This window comes from Felis catus, chromosome D1, assembly GCF_018350175.1.
Source record: "Felis catus isolate Fca126 chromosome D1, F.catus_Fca126_mat1.0, whole genome shotgun sequence".
Taxonomy (NCBI): Eukaryota; Metazoa; Chordata; class Mammalia; order Carnivora; family Felidae; genus Felis; species Felis catus.
The window spans coordinates 6,912,548-6,939,440 of NC_058377.1; the positions used below are offsets into that span (position 1 = coordinate 6,912,548).

At 41.6% G+C, this 26,893-nt stretch overlaps 1 protein-coding gene and 1 long non-coding RNA gene across 15 annotated transcripts in view; one reads left to right on the plus strand and one right to left on the minus strand.

Annotated features, from left to right (window-relative positions):
• Positions 1-23,757, plus strand: part of ATM (ATM serine/threonine kinase) — a 128,341-nt gene extending 104,584 nt beyond the window's left edge. For 11 of the 14 annotated variants that reach the window (XM_019811239.3, XM_019811243.3, XM_019811242.3 and 8 more), the window contains 12 exons: positions 17-175; positions 623-761; positions 1,755-1,837; positions 3,611-3,751; positions 4,704-4,820; positions 8,061-8,210; positions 10,069-10,234; positions 11,591-11,677; positions 13,069-13,183; positions 14,550-14,613; positions 20,964-21,100; positions 21,190-23,757. In XM_019811239.3, coding sequence (XP_019666798.1) covers positions 17-175; positions 623-761; positions 1,755-1,837; positions 3,611-3,751; positions 4,704-4,820; positions 8,061-8,210; positions 10,069-10,234; positions 11,591-11,677; positions 13,069-13,183; positions 14,550-14,613; positions 20,964-21,100; positions 21,190-21,373 — 1,542 coding nt within the window. In that variant the 3' untranslated portion in view covers positions 21,374-23,757. Of the gene's footprint in view, positions 1-16; positions 176-622; positions 762-1,754; positions 1,838-3,610; positions 3,752-4,703; positions 4,821-8,060; positions 8,211-9,987; positions 10,235-11,590; positions 11,678-13,068; positions 13,184-14,549; positions 14,614-15,547; positions 16,700-20,963; positions 21,101-21,189 lie in introns of those variants that run through there. The other 3 variants (XM_045038240.1, XM_019811247.3, XM_019811246.3) reach the window with 3 other exon arrangements.
• Positions 21,491-25,921, minus strand: LOC109491773. Its single transcript, XR_006585887.1, has 2 exons — positions 25,865-25,921; positions 21,491-21,677 (listed from the first exon to the last, which is right to left on the minus strand). It is a non-coding gene; the product is annotated as an uncharacterized LOC109491773 (long non-coding RNA).
• Between the last annotated feature and the right edge of the window lie 972 nt (positions 25,922-26,893).

Consider the following 26,893-nt stretch of genomic DNA (forward strand, 5'->3'; position numbering starts at 1 on the left):
CTTTATTTTCTGACAGCTTATCTCTACAATTGCTATGGATCACCCCCATCATACCTTGTTTATTATACTGGCTTTAGCAAATGCAAACAAAGATGAATTTTTGACCAAACCAGAGGCGGCAAGAAGGAGTAGAATAAGTAAAAATGCACCTAAACAAAGCTCTCAGCTGGATGAGGTATTTGGATTAAACATACATACCTTTTTGAATTATAGTATTCATTTTTTCCCAGAATATTCTCTTCTTAATTCTCAGGGATTCTAAGAATGTGTGTTGTTCATACTCCGTTTGTAAATCCTTTGTTATCATGCCACCTAAAAATGGTTCAAAATTCCTGAATATTCTCAAAGCATAGGACATACCAATACTTTTTTTCCCTCACATCATTGAGCAAAGAAAAAACATTTCAAGGCACACCTAAGTCATTTACTGTTGATAGTATTATACCTTTGATGTATTGCATTCACAAGGTGACTGTTTTGTTCATTTCTGGGGGATGCGAGTCCTTCCGGTGCTTAGACCAGTCCATTAACTTTGGTGGTTCTTTTTGTTATAACTCTGAAAAGTGCCAGTGTCGGGTATTCCTTTGTGTAATGTTTTTTTGTTTGTTTTTTTTACTCACAGGATCGAACCGAGGCTGCAAACAGAATAATATGTACTATCAGAAGTAGGAGACCTCATATGGTCAGAAGTGTAGAGGCACTTTGTGATGCTTACATCATATTAGCAAACTTAGATGCCACTCAGTGGAGGACGCAGAGAAGTATGTGTTGGGAAGAAAGAGTGTTGTTTTCTTGCTGTTTTTCTCTGTAGGGATATATTAATTATAGAGCTTAATATGTAATCTCTTTTAACTTATACACATAATATTAATTATAGACATGAAGGTCTTTATGATTACGATTCACATGTGATCCACAGCTTAAGTTTTACCCGGTGACTTCAACATCCCCTTGTCACTTCTCATTTAATATCTTATATCTATCTGATGGTAGATGACTGCGCTGAATTAATTGGTTTCTCTGGGTAATATTCTGGTGCAAATACTTGTCGCAGAGAATTCATTGTGTAGAGACAAGTGCGTTAAAATAACTGACAATTTTCAGGGTCGAAAGTTCTTAAAATGATGTCAGTTACTCACTGTGCTCTGGTACTTAAGAGTGAGAAGGCCTCACCATTTCCTCCACAGGTGTTAGAATATCTGACGCATATATAATCCCTCGTTCTTCTTGCCGTGTCTCTTCCAGTAATCAGAAGCTGCTATAACATTTGGTTGTGTGCATACGCTCGAAAGTCTCTCTCCGCATTCTTGGACAATTATATTCCCTTTTCCGTTCAGGACTATCTCTTCATATTTACGTTTTTGCTACTTTAAATTAAGAACGAGGCTTTTCTGGTATTTGTGTAAGCAAACAGAGTATTGATTGTCACATCCTTTGGTTACATTTGATAGTGATGTGGCAGGAGTACATTAATCTGTGTGCTGTGCAAACTTGTGGAATTATCTTAAGGTGCTCAGCCTGGACCCTCAGCTGGAATGGGACCTAATCACTAGCGGCAGGTTACCTGCAAATTCGTGTGTCAGCCATGCTCTGCTCTGAGCTACATTGTGTCGCAAGCCCTGGCTCTTGATTCCTCAATCAGGGCCTGAGCCGCAGGTTGGGGTCTGTGGCGTCTGCTGAACTCTCCTGCTTTCCCTTCCGAGCTGTTGGTCAGGGTACAGGTGTTCACCAGAACCTCTTTATTTTAAATACAGAAGGCATAAATATCCCAGCCGACCAGCCAATTACTAAACTGAAGAATTTAGAAGATGTTGTTGTCCCAACTATGGAAATTAAGGTAATTTACTATTAGCTGTTTTGATTTTTTTTATTGAACTAAATTCACATTTCTCTTGATTAGGCTAAACCATTTGAAACAGACTTTTTTTTTTTTTTTTGCCAAAATTAGCACTTTCATTTGTTTCAACATACAGTTTCTTTCTACATTCCGTTGACCCAGCCCTTAAAATACTTAAAGGACTCTCCTGCTTTCTTTTCTTTTGCCCTCAGTTTTGTACCTCCCATCTTCCCTGTAGGGAAGGTCTGTAGACGGTTTCCTTCATTGGCCAAAATAAGGAAAGGTTCCCGTGCTTATGCCAAGACTAATTTTTAACTTGGCAATAAAGTCCCTAAATACTTTATATTTTAAAAATTCTGGATGTGTTAGAATGTAGTGACCGTGAAGTGTTACGGTATTAAGTAACACGGTACAGGTTATGGTAGTAACTGTAATATATGTGATACTCCTGGCTGTGTTGTAGTGATCTTTATTGCTAGAAATACCACGTTGGCAGGGATACATGTAGTAATAATAAAGGTTATAGTTTAGTGATAGACTCCTAACTCTAGAGAACAGACTGGTGGTCACCAGAGGGGAGGCTGGTGGGGGGTATGGATGAAATAGGTCATGGGGATAAAGTCCGCACTTGCTGTGATGAGCACCAGGCGACGTGTGCAAGTGCAGAATCACTGTATTGTACACCTCAAACTAACAGTAGAATTTAAATAAAAACTTCAAAAAAATTTTTTTAATTAAAGAAAAATCATTTTGAGTACATTCTTGGTATATGTAGTTACTTGATTTGAAACGTAGCTCCGTCATCTGGACTAATAATACCTTTCCAACTACAATAGCAAAGGTAGTTACCTGAGTATTTCCAGAAAATGCCAGATTTAGCAGTTACAACCCTGGAAATTTTCTAAAATTTACCTTTTCTAAAATTTACCTTCCTATCTCCACACTTTTCTAAAATTTACCTTCCTATCTTGTTGTGATAAATTTCACTATTTCTCAGATGACTAAACATAGACACAGTCACTGGTCAGACCTGAAAGCACCATTTTGGCTACCCTTTCCAACACTGTGTGCCCCTCTTTTAGTGAGAGGTACTTAGGGGAGGTAACTTGTAGGAGTTTATAAACCTTTTCCATGTTGAATTTTGGTTCTTTCATTTATTATTTTTTGTAATTAAAAAACATTTTAAGTTTATTTTGACAGAGCACAAGTGGGGGAGGGGCAGAGAGAGAGGGAGAGAGAGAATCCCAAACAGGCTCCGTACTGTCAGCACAGTGCCCCACGCTGAGCTTGAGCTCACGAACCATGAGATCATGACCTGAGCTGAAATCAGTAGTCAGTTGCCCAAACTGAGCCACCCAGGCACCCCATGTTTCCTTCATTTAAACAGGAAGTAAATTATAACTCTAGCTCTTAACCCGCAGCATGTTGTCATTCATTCCTGTGTTTCATGTTAAAATTGTTGTCTATAGGGGCACTGGGTGGCTCAGTCAGTTAAGGATCGAACTCTTAATTTTGGCTCAGGTCATGATCTCACGGTTCGTGGGTTATCGAGCCCCATGTCTGGGCTCCATGCTGAGCATGGAGTCTGCTTGGGATTCTCTCTCTCTCTCTCTCTCTCTCTCTCTCTCTCTGCCCCTCTTGCACTCATGCACTCTCACTAAATAAACAAACTTTAACAAAAGAGTAAAAAATAGAGTAAAATTGTCATTTATAATTCGTCTTTAAACGCCCATAATATACCTGACCTGTTTATCACATTTATACTTTTATCAGGTGGATCCTACTGGAGAATATGGAAATCTGGTGACTATACAGTCATTTAAAGCAGAATTTCATTTAGCAGGAGGTTTAAATTTACCTAAAATAATCGATTGTTTGGGCTCTGATGGAAAGGAAAGGAGACAGCTTGTCAAGGTGAGACTCCCCTCGAGTGGTGTGGTCCTTACAGGCTTAGTGAGAAAAGTCACAGCACAACTTCTTGCTTGGGTCTTTATTTTTCTTCTCAAAAATTATAAGTGAGGAAAACTTACAAAATATAAATTACATCATTGTCTAGAAGCAGATTGCTTTTCCTAATTTTTTTGTGTCTCTTGAAGGCCATCATTAGAAAAGTTGATTGAAATAAAAAAATGCCTTTAACATGCACAGGTATGATGAGGTTAACAGCTTGCTTATTCTGGAAAATCTGTTTGGTGATTGTTGCTTATTTTCTTGAATAGTTCAAGTTGAGGGCTCTTGCTTCCCTATCCTGAGACTGGCACTGTGCCAGCTGCTATTAACTGTATGAGGAAGGGGACAGCCTTCCTCCCTGACTGCTCCCAAGTGCTGGGGGCCTTGCTGGGAAGGAGTAGAGAGAACAGTGCTGTGCCTCCAGTGGAGGAACAGAGGGGTTCCAGTTAGCCTGGCTACAGACGCAGCTGAGGGAAGCTTTTTCCTGAATCGGTCTGCCTACCCAGGGTTAGAGCCAATTCTAAATGAAAGAGTAGCGATAGGTCTTAATTATTTTAAGAGACTGTGAGGAGTACAGATGCCCAGATTGATTTGGGGTTTTTTAAAAATTTTTTCAGGGTTTACTTAGTTTTGAGAGACAGAGTGCAAGCAGGGGAGGGGTGGAGAGGGAGACACAGAATCCAAAACACGCTCCAGGCTCCGAGCTGTCAGCACAGAGCCCGATGCAGGGCTCGAACCTACAATCTGTGAGGTCATGACCTGAGCTGAAGTTGGATGCTTAACCGGCTGAGCTACCCAGGCGCTCTGCCCGGATTGATTTCTGAGAGCCCTGTCATTGTCCTGATGTGACCCTCTGTATGGTCCTGTAATAAAGAAAATGGACTGAGCCTCATTATTTGCGTTTGATGTCCTGAAGGGCCGTGATGACCTGAGACAAGACGCCGTCATGCAGCAGGTGTTCCAGATGTGTAACACGTTGCTGCAGAGAAACACCGAGACCAGGAAGAGGAAATTGACTATCTGTACATACAAGGTAAGTACCTCAGGCCTCTCTGCTCCTTCATCAAGAGCATAGGAAAGAAGCCATTATTCAGACTAGGGGCCAGCCAGTGTTTCCTGGGATAGTAAACATGTTAGAGTCTGTGTGCCACATAAGGTCTCTGCAGCCTGGTCCCGGGCAGTATCCACACTGGGGATGGCGGCTCTGCGGCGGCTCTGCAGCCCCAGCCCTTCCCCCTTTGGCCGTCTTCCCTGCTTCTCCCTTGCTTGGTCTGTGATGAGGGTCTGTGTCAGGTCTCATACAGCACTTGGAAGGCCTGGCTCCTGACCAGATCAGGGAGTCATGTCGAGGTCTAAGAGATACTGGATTAATATCTCCACCCCCCAACACCCAAGCCAAACACAACTGCTTTTCCTCAGCTCAGCGGGACCTTCACCCCTGTCCTCCTTCCATATCCTGGAGGTGCAGTTTCCTTTTTACTTTTAATACTGCTAAAAATTTCAAACATATAGAAAAGTAGATAGAATACTGTAATGAATTCCCTTGTACCATCACCCAGTGATCAGTAGTGGTCAACTCACGGATAATTTTGTTTCATTTCTTCTTCCACCCATTCCCTCCTCTCTGATAATTATATTTTGAAGCAAAATGTCATTTCATCTGTAAACATTTATTTCAAGTGTAGTTAGATATCTCTTTAAAAAAGGAAAAGAGAACCACAGTAGTGTCATCCTAGGAGAGTTAGCAGTAATTTCTAAATATCACCAAATATTCAGCATATGAACCCCTCCCATCTCTCATATCTAACATCTGTTCCATCAGCACTTCCTTACCCGTCCGCTTTCATTCGACCCACTTTTTACACGTCTGGCAGTCCGCCGTGCACTCACATCTCTTCAATGGCGTCTGGCTAAGCCCCTACTTCTGGCCTTGGCCCCACAAAGCTAGCGGTTTTCTCACAACCGCTAGAATGATCTGTTTAAAGAGTCTAAGATTGAATCAGTATGTCTGTTTCCTGCTTGGAACTCCAGATGACTTCACATTTTCCCTGAAGGAAAGGGATTTGCCTCTCCTGCTCCCTTTCCACCTTTATCTGCCCCTCTCCCACCCTCATCCCTCTTCTTCCTCGTGATGGCGTCACCTCCCCTGGGCCCACCTGGTCTTCCCGCTCTCTCTTGTTCACATGCACCAGTTTTGTTTGAGCTCAGGGCTTCCCTGTTCCCCTCTGCCTGGAATGCTCTTCCCTCAGCTCATGCCTCCCTCCCTCGTGTCATTCAGGTTCTCTCCGGTCACCTTCTCGTGGAGCCCTTCTCTGACCAGATGTCTCTTACTATTTTCAGTGCCTGTTTCATTCTTTCGTCCTTGTTCTCTGGCATCATTACATGTCTGTGAGCGCATATGTTCCATCGCCAGCGTGAAGCTGTTGGACAGCATGGTTGTCGTCTACCTCACGCGCCCCTCTCCTGCACGTGGGCACCAGTGAGCACAGAACAGACCCTCAACACACGTAGTAAATTAAAGACACAAACCATAAAACAGTACAGTGCAGCCTATTTGAGCACATTAAAGTAAGAACTTTATAGAATCAAATATTCTATGAAGACAAGTGGCCAACTGAGAAAAATGACTTTAAGGATATTATAATAACAAAAAATTGTTGTAATATTAATAACAAGGGATTTATATACAGAACTTATAAACAGCTCTTACAAAGCAGTTATAAAAAGACTAACATGTCCGTAGGAAAACCGGTAAAGAATACAGACAAGTCACAAGAGGAAAATACTTGAGTGACCAATAAGCCTGCCAAATTTTACTCAGCCTTACTGGGAATCTGAAAATACAAATTGAAACCACAGTGAGCTACCATTTTACCTGTCTCAGATTGGCACAGTTTATTTATTTATTTATTTTTTAAGTTTGTTTTTGACAGACAGCAAGCATGGGTTGGGGAGGGGCAGGGAGAGAGGGAGACACAGAATCCGAAGCAGGCAGCAGACTCTGAGCTGTCAGCACAGAGCCCGACGTGGGGCTTGAACTCAGAAACCGTGAGATCGTGACCCGGGCCCAGGCTGGATACTTAACCAACTGAGCCACCCAGGTGCCCCAGATTAGCACAATTAAAATAAAAGTCTTAACAGTACTTTGTGTCGGGAAGGTCGTGGAATGAACTCTATTTCTGGGTATATAGATTGGCATAAGCACTCTGGGTAGTTATTTGGCAGTATCTGGTTAACTAAATTAAGGTGCACATCCCCTGTGACCCACGTATTGGATTCCCAGGTATGCACGTACCCGGGAGACACTGAGATACTGTCACCAACCAGTACGCTAGGGCATCGTAGCAACACTTCAGGGGAATCTGGACAGAATGTAATCTTAATTAATATGCAGATTGCAGCAAGTGGATAATTATGGTGTACTTCTGCAGTGTATGTTTGTTAAACGATTTAGTTACATGTACTCACACAACTAATGGTAAAATAGTGTTGAGTGAGAAAAAAACAAATTGCAGGCCCATTCACCGAGTGTAATACTCCTTCACTTAAAGCTTACAACTATTTATGCATATATTGCTTTGAAATAAAAATATAGCAGACAGTACATGAACACGATAAAGTTATTGGTGGCAGACGGCATGGGACCAGTGAGGGGTTCAAAGGGAGCTTCCTCTCTGCAGCACATAGGAGAAAATCTTTAGATTTGAGAACCCTGATTAGTGGGTAAAAGGATGTTTATATCATTTTCTGTACTTTACGTATCTCTCTATGTGTCATAATTTCTAATCTTTGCAGTAAAATTGCTCATTTCATGTTTAGGAATAGATTTCCTCTTGGTGTAGCTAACGAGACTACAAAGCAAGAATATATGTACTTCTAATGATCAAAGGATTAAGATTTATATTCAGTATTTTTCAAAGTGACATTGTTTAAATTTGTTTGCTATTAAGTAGAAGGAAAGCAGGCAGCTCCCTGCTAAATGGAGCAAACCGTTGCGTCACAGACGACACAGGAAAGTATAGTTAGCAGGACCGGCCTCCGCGAATCCTGGAGCTTGAGAGAGGAGCAGGCCCTCAGGAGTCCACGCGGCGGGCTGGAAAATTGTGTTCTTGGAGTATAAGTTTATTTTCCTCCAAGGAGTTTTGTCTCCTTTGGACAGGGAAATAGCGGTCCCACCTGAAGAGCTGCTTCGTGCGGACTCTGAGGGTTGAGTGACCGCCGCGTGCCCGGCGATACCTTTGCATAATCAAAATGTATCTAATCTGGGACTCAGGTGGTTCCGCTTTCCCAGCGAAGTGGAGTTCTCGAATGGTGCACGGGAACCGTCCCTATCGGTGAATTTCTTGTTAACAACGAGAATGGCGCTCATAAGCGATACAGGCCGAAGGATTTCAGCGCCCTTCAGTGCCAAAAGAAAATGATGGTGAGTGACACTCAGAAGTACGAATTATTGCAAGATTATTTAACAGCTTATTAAAGCTGGCAGTTACCGAATGTTACTGAGTACAGAATATTTTAATTTCATCGGCTAATGATACTAAGGTTAATGGTACCAAGTAAGAGGAAGTGGGCTCACCGGAATGGAAGTTTGTGTGAGTGAAAAATGAAAGTTGTTCAACTATATAAAGTGTCAGCCTTGGTCTGATGAGAGATTTCACATTCAGTGGAATGCTAATTTGCTTCCAGTTTGGGGTGAGCTGATTCAAGCGCTGACTAAAGCCAAAAACAGGTTATGAAGTCATTTTTATATGAAACCGATAGACCTTTAAAGACACGTGCCACAAGACGCCATCTGGCCTGACGGTCATTCAGCCGGTCAGCAACATGTACTGAATGCCCCCCGTCTCCCAGCAACTGTGCTGACACGTCACAGACGTTAGGACTAATCATCATCATACGTCTCCCATTTTAAAACGAAAACGAGAGGAAGTTCAGAAATGTAACCTGCCCGCGGTCAGTGAGCAATAAATGGTGGAGCAAGCATGTGACTCTCGCCTGTCCAGCTCTAAAGTCCTTTGCTTTTCCTTTCATTGTGCTGTTCTATAGAGATGTGAGGTGTGTGATAGAGCCCTACGGGCGCTGTCACGTAAGGCTGTCCAGGGCGCCGCGCAGGGCGGGAGGTGGGCAGCTCTACCTGAGACAGACGGGTGGGGTCAAATTCTGGAGGGCTTCATGGAGGAGTGGCCTTTGAGCTGAGATTACTGCCCGAGCTGGTTTTCTAAGCAGAAGGAGCATGCAGTCAAAGGGCAAGAGAGGGCACGGAGAGGCAGGTAGAGACTGCTTAGGCCTCGTCTTTGAGGAGGAGGTGTATGTGAGACTCACAGCAATAGTTGTCAGAAATTGGAAGGTTCCTTCATGAAATGCCGGGAAATTTGCACGTTATCCTGTGGGCAGTAGAGAACCCTCGAGAAGGTGCCGGTACCACATTTGCATTTTAGAGAAACGACTCTGGCGGCACCGTGGGCTACATTTTTGAGAAGCTGATGAGAAGCATGACACAGGGGTCCTGAATTAAGACTAATAACAGGAGGAACGGAGAATGGGGGAACATACCACAAACAGTAAGGAGGCAGAACTGATGGGATTTGGTTGCTGACTAGAAGTGGGTTTGGGGAAGAGAGTCATTAGAGGCACCCGGTTTTCTGGTGAGGGGGTGGAAGGAGAGAGGAAGTGGCTGAGGTTTGCCGAGGCTGAGACGGGGAAGAGGTTTGGGTTTGGAAGTGCTCCCCGCGCACGTGTGGAGTGAGCCGCTGGAGAAGCACATCGAGCTGGAGCTTAATAAAGACACGGGGCCAGAGACCCAGATTCAGTTCGTCAGCATGGAGCTGCGAGTTGGGCCCACTGAACTAGATAAGCTTCGCTTCAGGGCAGGACGAAGCACCATCAGAAGGTCTCGGAGGACAGATCCGAAACACGTGAGCTGCTTTGCCGTCCATCGGTGACGCTTCCGTTCTTCCTGTTTCCTGTTGACCCTGGTGCTGTGAGGCTAGAGCTGCCTCTGGCTTTTTTGTGTATATGTCCACATAGATTTTAGAACTGAACTAAGAGAAGAACAGCCACTGTTGGTGTCCCCCGAGATTGACACGTGAACCCTAAAGGGATCCTGACTTGTAATTGTTTCCCTGAGCAGACTGGCAGCTGCCGGTGGCGGAGGTGATGCCTCGTTCACCTCTTCGTCGCCTCTGCGTCTGTCGTACTAGGTTCTATCGAGAAACTCCGAGTAGGTGTTGAAAGTAGTTGAACACAGCGTTGAGAAAGTTTTATGTTGGGTCTTTCAAAAGGATGTACAAAAGAAGTCTTTCGAAGAGAAATATAAAACCTTCACGGATATCTGCCAAAATTTTCAACCGGTTTTCCGTTACTTCTGCATGGAAAAATTCTTGGACCCGGCTGTCTGGTTCGAGAAGCGACTGGCTTACACGCGCAGCGTGGCTACTTCTTCTATCGGTAAGCTTCTCACACACTTGGGCAGATGCAGCACTCGTGCTTTCTGAGCCCCAGGGGGGCGGCCGTGGTGGTGGCTGTCAGCTGGGCGATCCTCATCGTGAGATCTCGTTTCTGGTTCATCCTGATTCTCAGCTTCTAAGTGTAGCTCCTGCGAGCTTTTGCGCAGAAGGCTTCCTCTCCTCTAAGGAAGAGAGACCAGGCTGGTCATTCCTCTTTGTTGCATAGTGCATATGGTGTATTTTCCCTTCCCTCGATATACTGTTTTCTCACATTTTCTTTGGAAAATCATAAAACCCATAATAACTGTATTTAACTTGTCTCCTTTAATTATTGTTGTTGTTCTGTACAGAATCTCTAATATCATGCAGTAATTGAATCTGCTTAATAGAATTTTATTTTTGCATTAGAAATCATGGTATATATTTAAATATGCCACAATGCATATTTTGGCTTTGTTTTTTGTTGTTTTTTTTTTTAATTGGTAAGAGATTGGTTTAGCTAGATAGGGCAATTAACAAAATCCTAAACTATGAAAACTCATGTTGAACACCAGAGGTTTCTTAATCTATTGATTTTAAAGTAATAAAGACCATTCCTCCATCACTTAGGTACCACACTCCAGGAGGGCAGGGCATGTACGTTTTGAAAAAGTTCTAGGTAATACAAAACCCTCTTCTTTTCCACACTGAGAATCTCTAATCTGATTCAGCTAATTTAGTTTATAAATAAGAAAGTAGAGCCAGTTAATGTGGCTACACATACAAGCCTCCTGACTCCCTATTCACTGCTTCCGCAATACCGCACGGTGTTTTTCATTGGATTAAAAGCATTCGTGCATGCCATCATCTATGTTAAAAACAGAAATGCAGTTTTTCCTGGATAGATATCTGATGAAATGAACTAATGATTAATTTGTGTGAAATGTAATTCATCACAGGGGAGAAAGTTTCACTGAGGAATGAAGAATTTACCCATAGGCTTCTCACTTTAAAAGTATACTGAGTAAAATATTCGAATGCATATAATACTGCTTTGACCTTGCCACGTAATGGGTCTCGACTTTAACCACACTAATTTTGGAAGTATGTGCTAGTATTTTTAGATGTATGCTTATTTGTAAAGGGAAAGCTTTTTTTTTTTTAAGCACCTCATCTAGGATTTGTAAAATGCAGTATAAATGAAAATAGCTGGCAAGACTTGACTTAAAACACAAAGTGGCAAGTTATATACGTATGTGCCTTTAGGCTAAATGGCCTACACTAAAAAGTCATGTGGTGGTGGTATTAGTTGACATGGTGGCTAAATGTGTTCTAGAAATAGATACCAGTGATGTCAGGTTGTTGTTTTTTCTCCCAGTCGGTTACATACTTGGACTTGGTGATAGACACGTACAGAACATCTTGATAAATGAGCAGTCCGCAGAGCTCGTACACATAGATTTAGGTAAGTAGCGAAAGATGAGAAATGCATCTTTATTCTGTTTAACAAATATGGTGTCATAAGAAATGTTTGCCCCCAGCTTATTACAGGTGAGAAGGAGATAGATACACCACAGCAGGAGATGTTTCAGACAGCATCAGCATGTGCAGGAGGGACTGGCTGACTGCTGGCGTAACGGGGGGTTCTTCTAGAACAGGACGTTTAAGGCAGGTCTTAGAGTGAGCGAGCAAGGATCATCCGGACAGGAGAGAGAGCAAATATGGAGGGGTGAAGAATGAAGATGAGTTTGCGGGAATGGTGAGACACGAAATATGGCCGAGTGAAGGCCGCGTGTCGCTGAGCAGCTGCAGAGGTAGACAAGGGAAAAGAAAAGATTTCACTTAGTGTGGAATTTAAGATTTGTAAAAGGGTGTAGTCTTAGGAAATTACAAGTTCTGTAGTAGCCACATAAGTGGTTTGCGAAGAGAGAATAAGGCTGATTTCCATTAGAATAGAGGAGATCAAGGATATTATATGGTTTTCCCCAGAATGCATTTATTACGAAAGAATGGTGATCGCTGGAAGCACAGGGTGGGCGGGTGGGCGGTGATAGGCCACGGGAGGATGTGGGTGGCTATAAAAGGGCCAGTACGAGGGATCCTTGTGGTGATGGAAATACTCTGTGTCTTGATTCGATCAATGTCAGTATCCTGGTTGTGATACTGTACTGTATAGTTTTGTAAGCTGTTCCATTGGGGGAAAGTGGATAAAAGGTATATGAGAAATTTTGTATTTTGTGTATTATATCTTACAACTGAATATGAATCTATAGCTGTCTCAGAATAAAAACTTTAGGGGTGCCTGGGTGGCTCAGTTGGTTAAGCATCTGACTTCAGCTCAGGTCAGGATCTCACAGTCCGTGAGTTCGAGCTCCGTGTCGGGCTCTGTGCTGACAGCTCAGAGCCTGGAGCCTGCTTCAGGTTCTGTGTTTCCCTCTCTCTCTGCCCCTCCCCTGCTCGCACGCTCTCTCTCTCTCAAAAATAAATAAAACATTAAAAAATTAAAAAAAGTTGTACACTTAACCAATTGAGCCACCCAGGTCCCCCTGTGTATATTTAAATAAAGAAATATAAATGAAGATTACATACATAGTATGTTTTGCATTTTAAATCTTATCCATCATTATTTCATTTAAAAAAAAAATCAGTTTAATCTGGAACTTCTCTAATGTCTAGAGTAGTTACGCTTTTTCAATCTGAGGTGCACCTCCTAGGCAAACAGAGCAGAAAGAGAATAAACCACTGTGGGTTCTGGTGCTCTGGACTGTCGGTGACAGATTATTTGGGGTGTATGCACAGCTCACGTGCCACACAGGAGGAGGGAAGCTCCTAACGCTGCTGTACTGTTGACTTTAGGAGTCGCTTTTGAACAGGGTAAAATCCTGCCTACTCCTGAGACGGTTCCTTTCAGACTCACCAGAGATATTGTGGATGGGATGGGCATTACTGGTGTTGAAGGGGTCTTCAGAAGGTAAGTGTGTATTTCTTTTTCTCCCCAGTTGTATTAAACAATAACTGACATCCATCACTGTAGAAGTCTAAGGCACACGGCATGATGGTTTGATTTATATATATATATACATATAGAATGATCAGAATGATCACAGTAGCTTCGGCTAACATCCATCATCCCATACCAATACTATAAAAAGCGAAGAACAGAAAAAGACAAAAAAAGTTTGTGATGACTCTTAAGACTCCCTCTCATCACACTGTGTTCTCAACACAGCTGTGTTCGAGGGTGAACCAGTGTTAACTGGTGTCCTCCTGTCATACTTGCCGTGTCTAGTACTTGTCTTCTACCTGGGAGTTTGTACCTTTCGCCACCTTCCTCCCTGTCCCTTCCCCCACCTACCACCTCTGGTGACCACCGGCCTGTTTTTGGGGTTTTTTTGAGAGAAACAGAATTTTACTTATAATCCCTTAACATTAAACATAATCGGTTTTTTTTTTTTTTTAAGTTTTTATTTAATTCTAGTTAACACATAGTGTAGTATGGGTTTCAGGACTAGAATTCAGTGATTCATCACTTACAACACCCAGTGCTCATCACAGGTGGCCTCCTTGGTCCCCATTACCCATGTAGCCCATCCCCTGCCTGCCTCCCGCAAAAGGTGTTTAAAAAGATAGGTAAAGCAGATGGCTTTTGGTGTCAAAATTATTTGGATGATTGATTTCTGTAGATCATAGAATTCACTGCTAAATTATGTTCCAGTCCTTTATTGGTAGAAAGGAGAAACCCGAGATAGAAAGAGTAATAGTTTTCCCTTCCTTCTGACCATCCGGGACCTCACCTCACAGGACATATTAACCTCCTTCCTAGCCCCCTCTGGAAGCAGTTGCCTCCACCTTTAAAGCCCCTGTCCCAGTGAACTCTCTCTGCCCCAGTGAACTCTCTTGTTATTGCCCAGAACTCCGTTGGGCGCTCATTGTCGGGCCTATAACCTGTGCTGAAGGAGTGTCTGATGTACCAGTTCCTGCTGAGAGCACATCGCAGTTCCCCATAGTTTTCCCAGCATTGGGCCATGTACTCCGCTTTTAATAGATTCTCGTTAAAATTTAGAGCTAAAAATTACCACAATAATCAAGGACAGAAAAATGTTTCATAGTAGTACTGTGTTATCCTTATAATGCTTAGCTTACGTTCACCTACATACTTCTATTCCTTTCAAAAACATTTACTGAAAACAGTCTGCCCAGTACTCTGCTCTTTGAGATACTAATTTGGGAATTATGAACAAGAATAATCTCAGCACGGTATACGTGAATGTACACAGATGAAGTTATGTTGGAAACAGTATTGTGTAACAAAATCCCTATTTATAACGTGTTTGTAGATGCTGTGAGAAAACCATGGAGGTTATGAGAAGCTCTCAGGAAACCCTGTTGACCATCGTGGAGGTAAGGCGGATTCTAAGGAAATCTCTGTTGAGAGACTGTGGATCTTGTTAGAAGGTGACTGGTTTGAGGATCAGTGCTTCATTTTCATGTGGTGGGAAGATGCCGGGCAGCAGGAGGGGGGGGGGGGGGTGGGATGCATAAATGAGTAAATCATGGTTTAGAAATGCCTCCAGTCCTCTCAAATTTCTGGGCATTTTACAGCAGTATAAGTAATCTCTAGTCTTTAATTCATTAAATCAGCACTTTGATGTCTTAGATCTCTCCTATGGCATTACTTGCTTTCAGAATGGTTTCCGTTGGAGTTTTAAGAGAAATCAGTAAGTCGTATCTCCTTTTCCCTGCCCAGGTTCAGAACCATTTAGTCACTGACTCATGTTGATCAGGCAGAAAGGGAAGGAAGGAAAGCAGATTTCCAGTGCCTGTGACACCAGCTCTACCCAGGACAAAATTGTGTACCTAGAGCAGGCACTCCCCATGCTGGCGAGAAGGGTGTGTGGAGCAAGAGGTAGTAGTGTCTCCTCCACAAGGCAACGTGGGGGCCAGAGTATAGGCGAGCCTCCCTTACTTAGAGTCTTCAGCTTTTATTCCTTTACCTGGTGGTGCCGGACCGGCTGTACTTTAGGATCACCTGCACTCCTTTTAAAAAAATGTTGAGGCTGACCATACTCAAACCATACTTCTGGGGATAGGGCAGGAACATTTGTGGTTTTTATGAGCTATCAACCTGTACTGGGTCGAGGCTGGGGATGCCGCTGAACTTCCTTCAGTGCACAGGACACCCCCACAACAAAGCGTTCAGCCCAATAATGTCAGTAATGCTGAGATTGAGAAACCCTATTCTAGCTTAATCAGGCTGTGTCCCTTTATTGTGTTCCATTCTGATAGTAAGACTAAAGTCAATTTTTGAAATACTCTGGTTCCTCCTTGATTTCAGAGTTGGCAACTGTGACTCCAACAGAAGCCCTAGAGTTTGAAATAATTTATGTTTCTTCAACCCAAGAAGAACTTACAGGCTTTTTATAATAGTAGAAGCCTCCATTTCTTTTGGTTGATTAATAAAATGTACCTCCCTATGGGTTCAAACTTAAGCAACCATCAATTTCAGATAGACTGCTATATGAAAATATTATATATAAGCCTAATGGTCACCACAAATCAAAAAATTCTAATAGATATTCAAAGAATAGAGAGAAAAGAATCCAATTATAATTACTAAAGAAAGTCGGCAAACCATGAAAGAGCAGGAGAAGGATCAGAGAAAAACCACAAAAACAACACAAAACAAGTAACAAAATAGCAATTACATATCTGTCAGTAATTACTTTGAATATAAATGGACTAAATGCTCCAATCAAAAGACAGAGGGTGACAGAGTAGATTAAAAAAAAAAAAAAAAAGACCCATCTATATGTTGCCTACAAGAAACTCATTTCAGACCTAAAGACAGACACAAGCAGACTGAAAGCGAGGGGGTGCAGAAACATTTATCACGCAAATGGATGTCAGGAGAAAGCAGAAGTAGCAATACTTCTATCGGACAAAATGGCCTCTGAAACAAAGACTGTAAGAACAGACCAAGAAGGACACCATATAATAATAAAGAGGACAGTCCAACAAGAAGATACAGTAATTGTAAGCATGCACATAACAGGGAGCACCAAAATACGTAAAACAGTTAATGACAAACATAAAGGAACTAATCAACAGTAATACAATAACAGAAGGAGACTTTAAACATCCCATTCACACTGATTATCCAAACAGAAAATCAACAAGGAAGTAGTGGCTTTGAATGACCGACTGGACCAGATGGATTTAAACCGATATATCCAAAAATTCCATCCTAAAACAGCAGATTACACATCCTCTTCAAGTGCACATGGGACATTCTCCAGAACAGATCATATATTACGCCACAAATTTCTTTTTTAAGAAATTAAAAAAGACTGAAGTCATACCATCCATCTTTTCTGGCCTAGGATACTAGAAGTCAATCCACCCACCCACTCCCAAATCTGGAAAGACCACAAATACATGGACATTAAGTAACTAAGGAATGAATGGGTCAACCAAGAGATCAAAGAAACAAAAGAAAACACAATGGTCCAAAATCTTTGGGATGCAGCAAAGGCAGTTCTAAGAGGGAAGTATATAGCAATACTCAAATACCTCAAAATCTCAAACAACCTAAATTTGCATCTGAAGGAGCTAGAAAAAAACAACAAACAAAACCTAAAACCATCAGGGGAAAGGAAATAAAGATTAGAGCAGAAATAAATGATAATAGCAACTAAGAAAAACAAGAGAACAGATCAATGAAACCAGGAGCTATTTCTTTAAAAAGATCAATAAAATTGATAAACCTCTAGCCAGACTCATTTAAAAAAAAAAAAGAGGGGGGCTCAAACAAGATCACAAATGAAAGAGGAGAAATAACCAACACTACAGAAATACAAACAATTGGGGGCACCTGGGTGGCTGAGCTGGTTGAGCATCCGACTCTATTTCAGCTCAGGTCTTGATCTCAGGGTTTTGAGTTGAAGCCCCATGTTGGGCTCAAGCTGCACATGAAGCCTACTTAAAAAAAAAAAGACAACGAATTATAAGAGAATTATTATGAAAAACTATTAGACAAATTAGACAACCTGGAAGAAATGGATAAATTCCTAGGAACATAACCTACCAAAACTGAAGCAGGAAGAAATTTAAAAATTGGACAGACTGATTACCGGCAATGAAATTGTTGGGATTTTTTGATTATCGACTCAAACAGAAGTCTAGTACCAGACAGCTTCACCGACAATTTCAACCAAACATTTAAAGACTGTTAATTTAAAGAAGAGTTAATACCTATTCTGTTCAAACTACTCCAAAAAATAGAAGAGGAAGGAAAACTTCCAGATTCATTCAATGAGGCCAGTATCACCCTGATAAAGACACCATAAAAAGAACTACAGGCCAGTATCTCTGACAAACAGATGTAGATGTAGGTTCGGTTTTTGCAAATTAATCAACATGATGCCTCACATCAATAAAAGGAAAAACCACATGATAATTTTAGTTGGCACAGAAAAAAGCATTTGACACAGTACAACATCCATTCATCATAAAAGCCCTCAATAAAGCAGGTGTAGAGGGAACATACCTTAACATAATAAAGGCCTTATGTGAAAAACCTACAGGAAACATCATATTCAATAGTGAGAAACTGAGAGCTTTCCCCCTAATAAGATCAGGAACAAGATGAGGATGGCCCCTCTCACCACTTTTATTCGACACAGCACTAGAAGTCCTAGCCATGGCAGTCAGACAACAAGAAAGAAAAGACATTCAAATTGGTAAGGAAGAAGTAAAACTCAGTATTTGCAGGTGACATGGTGCCAAGAAAGATAATAACCCTAAAATATTCCTCCAGAAATGACTAGAACTGATAAATGAATTCAGTAAACACACAGTATATAGAATCAATGTGCAGAAATCTGTTGCATTTCTATACACTAATAAGCAGCAGAAAGTGAAATTAAGAAAACACTCCCCTTTATAATTGTATCAAAAATAAGACACCTAGGAATTAGCCTAACCAAAGAGGTGAAAGAGCTGTACTCTGGAAACTATAAAACACTGATGAAAGAAATGAAGATGACACAAGGAAAGAAGAAGACATTCTGTGCTTATGTATGAGAAGAACAGATACTGTTAAAATGTCTATATTGCCCAAGGCAATCTACACGTTTAATAAATCACCAGCAATTTTCACAGAGCTAGAAGAAACAGTCCTAAAATTCTTATGGAACCACAAAAGACCCCATATAGCCAAAGCAGTCTTAGAAAAGCAAAGCTGGGGGCATCACAATTCCAGGCTTGGAAGTTCCATTACAGAGCAGTAGTAATCAAAACAGTATGGTACTAGCACAACAGTAGACACATGAGTCAATGGAACAGAATAGAAAACCCAGACATAAATCCACAATTATGTGGTAATTAATCTGACAGAGTCGGAAAGGATATAAAACGGGTAAAAGAATGTCTCTCCAACAAATGGTGCTGGGAAAACGGGACAGCAATATGCAAAAGAAAGAAACGGGACCCCTTTTCTTACACCATACACAAAACCAATTCAAAATGGGTTAAAAACCTGTGAGACCTGAAACCATAAAAAAATCCTAGAAGAGAACATAGGTAGTAACTCCTTTGGCAATGGCCATAGCAACTTTTTTTCTAGATATGTCTCCTGAGGCAAGGAAAACAAATGTAAAAATAATAAACTGTTGGGACTTTGTCAAAGTAAAAAGCTTCTGCACAGTGAAGGAAACAATCAACAAAACTAAAAGGGAACCCACTAAATGGGAGAAGATATTTGTAAATGACATATCTAATAAAGGGTTAGTATCTAAAATATACAAAGAGCTGATAAAACTCAATACCCAAAAACCAAATAATCCAATTAAAAAATGGACAGAAGACACGAATAGACATTTTCCCAGAGAAGACATCCAGATGGCTAACAGACACACGAGAAGATGCTCAACATCACTCATCATTAGGGAAATGCAAATCAGAACCCCAATAAAATATCACCTCTCACCTGTCAGAATGGTAAAACCACCAGTAGATGTTGGCAAGGATGCAGAGAAAGGGGGAAGGAACCCTCTTGCACCATTGGTGGGAATGCAAACTGGTACAGCCACTCTGGAAAACACTATGGAGTTTCCTCAAAAAGTTAAAAATAGAGCCACCCTATGATCCAGTAGTTGCACTACTGGGTATTTACCTAAAAAAAACGCACTAATTCAAAGGGATACATGCGCCCCTGTGTTTACAGCAGCATTATTTACAATAGCCAGATTACGGAAACAGCCCAAACATCCATCAGTAGATGAATGAATAAAGAAGTGATGTATATATACAGTGGAATATTACGTGGCTGTAAAAAAATAAAATTTTGCCGTTTGCAATAACATGGATGGAGCTAGAGTGTATATTCTAAGCAAAATTATTCAGAGAAAGACAAATACCATATGGAATTTAGGAAACAAATGAACAAAGGGGGAGAAAAAAGAAACAGGCAAACCAAGAAATAGACTCTTAACTATAGAGAACACACTGATGGTCACCAGAAGGGAGGTGAGTGGGTGGGGGGATGGGGATTAATGAGAACACTTGTGATGAGCAAAGGGTGATGTATACAAGTATTGAATATCTGTATCCTACACCTGAAACTAATCTTACACTGTGTTTTAACTATACTGGAATTTTAAAAAATATACCTCCCTTGTGTGGGTGAATCTGGTTTGGATGCCTCAGCTCTAGAGTATGTTAATGCCCAACTTAATGTCACACAGGAATCCTCGAACTTGCAGACAAACCACATATATTCAGCGTCGGTGCCCCTATGGTTTTTAATGGCTCTGGGGGTTGCTTAAAACAGTGGAAAGCATGAAATGGATGAGCCAATTTTGGTACTGCTGAATCAGTACATGTCTTGGAATTGAACATGTAACGCTAAAGGCAATTTGTAGTCACAGCCCACAGAACTGAGAAAACACGAAGCAGCAAAAAAATGGTACAGTTCTGTAGTCATCATCCCTGGAAATGAGTTTGCACTTATTAAGACCTGTGTGGTAAGCATTTTTGCTAAGGAGTATTAAAAAAAAAAAAAAAAAAAAAAAAAGTCTGCTTATAAACAGCAGGGGCAGTTAGCTGTTCTACATTGCCAAGGTCAAAAATCTCTCATGACCTCATTTACTAAAATTTAAGACCTAAAGTCCCTTGCTCTGGCCATGCCAGTTGTTTTGGTTTTCAAATTCTACTACATAGATCTGTCTCCACACTGCACTAGACCTTCGGTTTTGAGGAGTTTTCAATAAAGTATACCCTTTCTTTTCTCCAAATTTGAAACTTGAGAGAAAAGGAAAAAGCCTTAAGAATAAGGTAGAAATCAAAATGTTTGGGTTAGTACAGATAAAATCATCCCACACCTAATCTCTGCCTGGGTCCAGCCCGAGGCGAGCTGGGGTGGGCAGAGCAGGTGCCCTTGCCCAGGACCATAGCAGTGAGGAGGAGAGAGGAGGAGGAAAGTGACTAGTCCTTATCTCTTGAATAGAGCAGTTTCCAGGTGGGGGGAGGTCCGCACCCCCACACAAGAAGAATGGTTTGGGGGGGTGAGAAGCCCGGAGCCTTGTGCTCGCATGGTCTCCTCCACAAGGAGGTGGGGGGTGCCTGCCATAGGCTGGCCCATTCCACCCCCCTCCATCCCTCCGCCTAGCATTTGACCTCCGTTACCTCTATCACGCGGGTTCTTCTGTGTCTAAATACACGTCCAGATGCACATTGTTCTTCTCCCTGCCTAGGTCCTCCTGTACGATCCCCTCTTTGACTGGACCATGAATCCTTTGAAAGCTCTGTATTTACAGCAGAGGCCGGAGGACGACGCGGAGCTCCACTCCACTCCCAGTGCGGACGACCAGGAGTGCAGACGCGGTCTCGGGTGAGCCCTGCTGTTGCCTGCTCAGACCCTCCTCTTCCCAAGGCCCTTTAACCCGCTCCGCCTCATGCAGCCTCTGTGTTTGTCCTTAGTGACATCGACCAGAGTTTGAACAAAGTGGCCGAACGCGTCCTGATGCGGCTCCAAGAGAAACTGAAAGGGGTGGAGGAAGGAACCGTGCTCAGCGTCAGGGGGCAGGTGAATCTGCTCATACAGCAGGCCATGGACCCCAAGAACCTCAGCCGGCTCTTCCCGGGATGGAAAGCGTGGGTGTGAGGCAGCACAGGCCTCGCCCTGCGGTTCAGCCTTTAGAAATGACATCACGGCCTTCATTTTTAACGCAGCCGGCGTACTTGGAATAGGCGTTAATGTACAACCAAATGAACTGTGTACTGTGTTTTTAAAAAATGTTTAATACTTGCCTTGGTCACCAGAAGATGCCTCGACAGTCTCCATGAAAATCTCTTCTCTCACATTTTAGAAGTGTCGTTCATGCTGTACTTCTGGGCTGAACATGTATTTTTTCTTCCCAAGTACATACTTGTGTTGTTCGCAGTAGAACCACTGACTTCTGCTTCAGCTTAAGGGCAGGAACATAACTGACAGTGAATTAAAGGAAATAAACTGCTAGGTTTGAGGTAGCTTTTAATTAAAACTTGTTTCTCAGGTATTATGTATGAATAAGTTATTTGATATTTATAAAAGGAAAAAACTTTTACAATTGTACCCGTTTATATACCATAGTAAAGCTACAATAAAATTAAGCAATGTTGAGGGGCACCTGGGTGGCTCAGTTGGTTAAGCGTTGACTTCCGCTCAGGCTGTGATCTCACAGTTTGAGTTTGAGCTCAGTGTTGGGCTTTGTGCTGACAGCTCAGAGCATAGAGTTGGCTTCAGATTCTCTGTCTCCCTCTCTCTCTGCCCTTTGCCCATTTGCGTGCACGCTCTCTCTCTCTCTCTCAAAAATAAGTAAATTGAAAAAAATATAATCAACGTTAAAAGCAAATTAGTACTTAAGAAACATATTTGGGTTTTCAGTAGGAAGATCCCTCAGCGTTACCAGATTGTGAAGTTGTTACATTACGGAGAACAGATTTCAAAGACATGGTATCGTTTCTCTTTTTAAAAATGTATACTGGCCCTTCTCATTCTATTCTCTTCATCTTTGAAACCCTTCTGTGCTCTTTTCTCTTTCTCTGATGACTTGTATCCCTTTTCTAGTTTATGAATTCTCTTGTTAGCTATGCATAATCTCCTTTTTAGACCATTCATCGGGTTTCTTTTTTCAAGAATAATTTTTCATTCTTAGCTCTGAATCATCCGTCAGATCTGTTACTTGTTTTGTAACGTCCACTTGTTTTTAACTTTTCTGTTCTTTTTCTGTCACTAATCATTTCACACATCCCTATTTTATAGTCTCTCTAATAGCTCTACATTAATCACCTTCCTGCGCTTGTAAGGTCTGTTGAATCTCGTATGTGGCGGACTGTTGATTCGTGTGTCTTGTGATTTTGTAAGGTGAGCTTCAGCTGGGCTTTCTCTGTGGGAATCCTGAGTGACCAGGGTTAAGAACAGTTCCTTCCAGATTAGGTTTCTGGAGAACTCATCTTGAAATGATTATTTTGCATTTCAGATAACCAACTTAATCTTGACGTATCTTTGTCTTATACACTGCCTACATGAATAATTTGGTATATATAGGAAGTTTTATTACTATAGTGAATCGAGGGAATATAGTAAACTTACGTTTTATGAAAGCCTTGGAATCTTCATGGATGGAATAAGAGATTATGAGCTAGAGGACAGTATAGGTAAATGAACTGTGGCTAATTCTTGCTAGTTGATGCATACAAAGAGCTTTGAATAACATTAATCTACGCTTCAGCCTCGAGGTGCCTTGAGGTATGCTGTAAGTTTTCTGTCCTGTTGCACATATTCTTATTATAATGGCTTTGTCCAGTCTGCCAAATTTGCAGATAACAAATGTAGGAGGAAGACTTAATTCACAGGCGGTAGAATTAAGCTTCTCAAAGATTCTGACAGGAACACTGTCTGGAAATGAATATACAATTTGTTGCATGCTGAGTACCGGAAATATATGCAGCATCTCTTGGAAGATTAGTGATTTTATCCCAGTTTACATCTGGAGAAAGTGAAGTGGAAAGAAAGTAAAAGTAACCTGTCCAAGACCGGAATATAGTACAGTGAAGGTACAAGTGTAAATGGACAATCTCTAACTTTAGAAGCTTTCAAGTAAGAAGAATCTAGGCGTCACCAATTGCTCAATGAAAGCCAATAGAAAGGCTAATAGATTGTAGACTGAACACTCGTGTCTAGATTAAAGGAGAGAAAGCGCTGCCTCATTCTGTGGTCAGTCCCCCTCTCCTTACAGGATATACTTAAAACATATGCACTTAGAAATACGGTATGAAGGAAATAGGAAAAGCTGTGGATTTCTCAGTTATAGTAGGCAATTCTTTAAGAAAGTCAAAAGCTAGTATACTGACTTGAAATCTAGAAATATATGCCATTTCAAGTATTTTAATTGCACTTTAATGAAATTATATATTTTCCGTAGGTTGATTTTAGTACCATTGAATGTATTTCTTAAAGCCTGTTGCACTGTTCCCTGTTTTTGAATAAAATTTTCTAAAAGAAAATACATGCTAAGACTCATTTATTTTATTCAGATGTTTGTCTTGTGTGCCAGGCACAGTGCTAGTTCCCGGGAGACAACGGTGAGCAAGAGGCGGGCACAGCGGACCCTTAAAGAGCCTGGGGTCTGGCGCAGACAGGCAGCTTGTACGCAGGTCAGCTGGGGAGCCAGCTACCCAGATCCAGCCCGGTGCCCCGCACTCAGTCCTTGCGGGGACCTCTAGCCCTACCCCTGGCCCCAGCAGCGGTCTACGGTTTTATTCCTGGGGGAGGTCTCTGAGCTGTAAAATCTCAGGCCTGTACATACACTAATACCTGAATCTAACACTTAACACCTAACTCAGATCCCTAAAAGTAACCTAACTGTAGATGTGAAAAGAGTGGCTTCCTGAATACGCTATGAGAAAAGCGGCCTAGTTATCCTGGAGAAGACCCCAAACATTTAGGTATTGGTAGTATTTCGGAAAATGGTTGTGACAGGAGGCATAAAAACAGAAGGACCGACTGAATACGTATTTAGAGTATTTTGAGCCGCGATCCCTCCTTGCCTCAGCTCAGTGGATGGCTGCTATGTCTATCTATTCTCACCCGGGCAGAAATCTGTGGTTTTAGTCTCTTGAGTGGTCTGTGAACCGCAGGATAACCAGGTACACACCTAATCCCTAACCCTAACCCATAACCATAACTATAACCCTAACCCTCTGTAGTCTCTGAACTGCAAAATACCAGACACATAAACCAACCCTAACCCTCTAACCCTAGAGCTGAGAAGAAAAAGAAAAAAATAAGTTCTAGAAGCACAATATCTCCTAAGCCTCTAACCCTAGAGCTGAGAAAAAAAGAAAAGAAAAAGAGAAGTTCTAGAAGCAAAATATCTCCTCCAGCTGACAATTTTGAAACCAGATTCTGAGTAGGGTTGTTAACTTTGCTAGCAGATTTTAATGTTAGGTTATTTGAAAACCACCCCAAAATGTTTCCTGGTGGTATATGTAGTGTTTGAATATTCACTGTAGACTTATAAATCTTTGTAAATATTGCTGAACTCAATATTACAAAGATTTTTTTAGTGTTTATTTTTGAGAGCACAAGCAGGGGAGGGGGAGAGAGAGGCAGAGAATCTGAAGCAGGTTCTACATTGTCAGCACAAAGCCCAATGCGGGGCATGAACCAACAAATTGCAAGATCATGACCTGAGCTGAAGTCGGACACTCAACCGACTGAGCCACCCACACACTCTAAACTTAGTATTTTTTAAAGAACTTTCTTTTAGATATTCATGATTATAAAAGTTGGAAATACTCTAAGAGAAAAATGGGTAATCAGCTGATTACAAATTTGTTGAAAGTCATTGCAGTGTAAACCAACTTGGAAAATGGATCTCCTACCTCTCAAACATATTCATAGCATGGAAAGGATAAAATACAATGAAAATAATCCTGATGAATCAATGCCTTCGACTTCTAAGGAAGTAATGACACCAGTGCTATAGAAACGCTCCTGATATTAGTAAGAGCCCTTTTATGAGTCCTGTATTGCCCTTATATCAACAATTACAAGAGTTACAAGAAAATTGAAGACCAATATCATGAACATGATACAAATATTAGTGAATCAACTCCATCAATTAAAAAACAAAAAGTAGGGGCGCCTGGGTGGCGCAGTCGGTTAAGCGTCCGACTTCAGCCGGGTCACGATCTCGCGGTCCGTGAGTTCGAGCCCTGCGTCAGGCTCTGGGCTGATGGCTCGGAGCCTGGAGCCTGTTTCCGATTCTGTGTCTCCCTCTCTCTCTGCCCCTCCCCCGTTCATGCTCTGTTTCTCTCTGTCCCAAAAATAAACGTTAAAAATAAATAAATAAATAAATAAATAAATAAATAAATAAAATAAAAAATAAATAAAAAACAAAAAGTGTATCATGACCAAATGACATTATTCCAGAAATACCAGGTTGGCTTAATATTTGCTGTCAGTTTAGTAAACTAACAAAGAAAAACCATATCATGTCAAGAGATACAGAAAAAGCATGTGACAAAATTCAACATTCATGATAACTCATCAAACTAGGGATAAAAGGAACATTTTCAACTTGATAAAGGAGAACTATTAAAAACTCACAGCTCATTGGGGCGCCTGGGTGGCTCAGTCAGTTAAGCATCCGACTTCGGCTCAGGTCACGATCTCACAGTTCATGGGGTTGAGCCCCGCACCAGGCTCTGTGCTGACAGCTCAGAGCCTGGAGCCTGTTTCAGATTCTGTGTCTCCCTCTCTCTCTGCCCCTCCCCCACTCGTGCTCTGTCTCCCTCTGTCTCAAAAATAAACATTAAAAAAATTAAAAACAAAAACAAAAACAAAAACTCACAGCTCACTTCATACTTAATGGTCAAAGACTAAATGTTTTTCCCCTAAGATGAGGAACAAAGCAAGGATGCCACTCTTACCAGTTCTATTCAACACTGTACTGGAGTTTCTACCCATGCAATTGAGCAAAGAAACAGAAAGAAAAGACATACAATTTGAAAAGGAAGTACAATTATCTTCCATTTGCATATGACATGATCGTCTATGTAGAAAATCCTCAGGATTCTGTATATTAAAAAGCGCCCTATGTTCTAGAACTAGTGAGTTTAACAAGATCAAATAATAAAGGCCAATATACAAAACGTCAACAATATTTCTGTGTATCAGTGTCAAAGTGTCCAGACTAGGCCCAAGATGGAGTCACTTATTCTAAATCCCATATCAGCAAACCAAAACTTAACTGAGTTTCTATGCTCAGCCCTCCCAGAAAAAGAAGGCCCAAGCCAACCAACTGGCACTTACCTGCTCAGCAGAAGTTTCTTAACCAAGCTCCAAGATTTCCCTTTACTCCATTTAAAGTAATCTTACTTTGGGGCGCCTGGGTGGCTCAGTCGATTAATCGTCCGACTTCAGCTCAGGTCATGATCTCACAGTCTGTGAGTTTGAGCCCCACGTCAGGCTCTGTGCTGACAACTCAGAGCCTGGAGCCTGCTTTGGATTCTGTGTCTCCCTGTCTTTCTGCCCCTCCCCTGCTCATGCTCTGTCTCTGTCTCAAAAATAAATAAAAACATTAAAAAAATCAAAAAATAAATAAATAAAGTAATCTTACTTTAACCAGTTAAATGC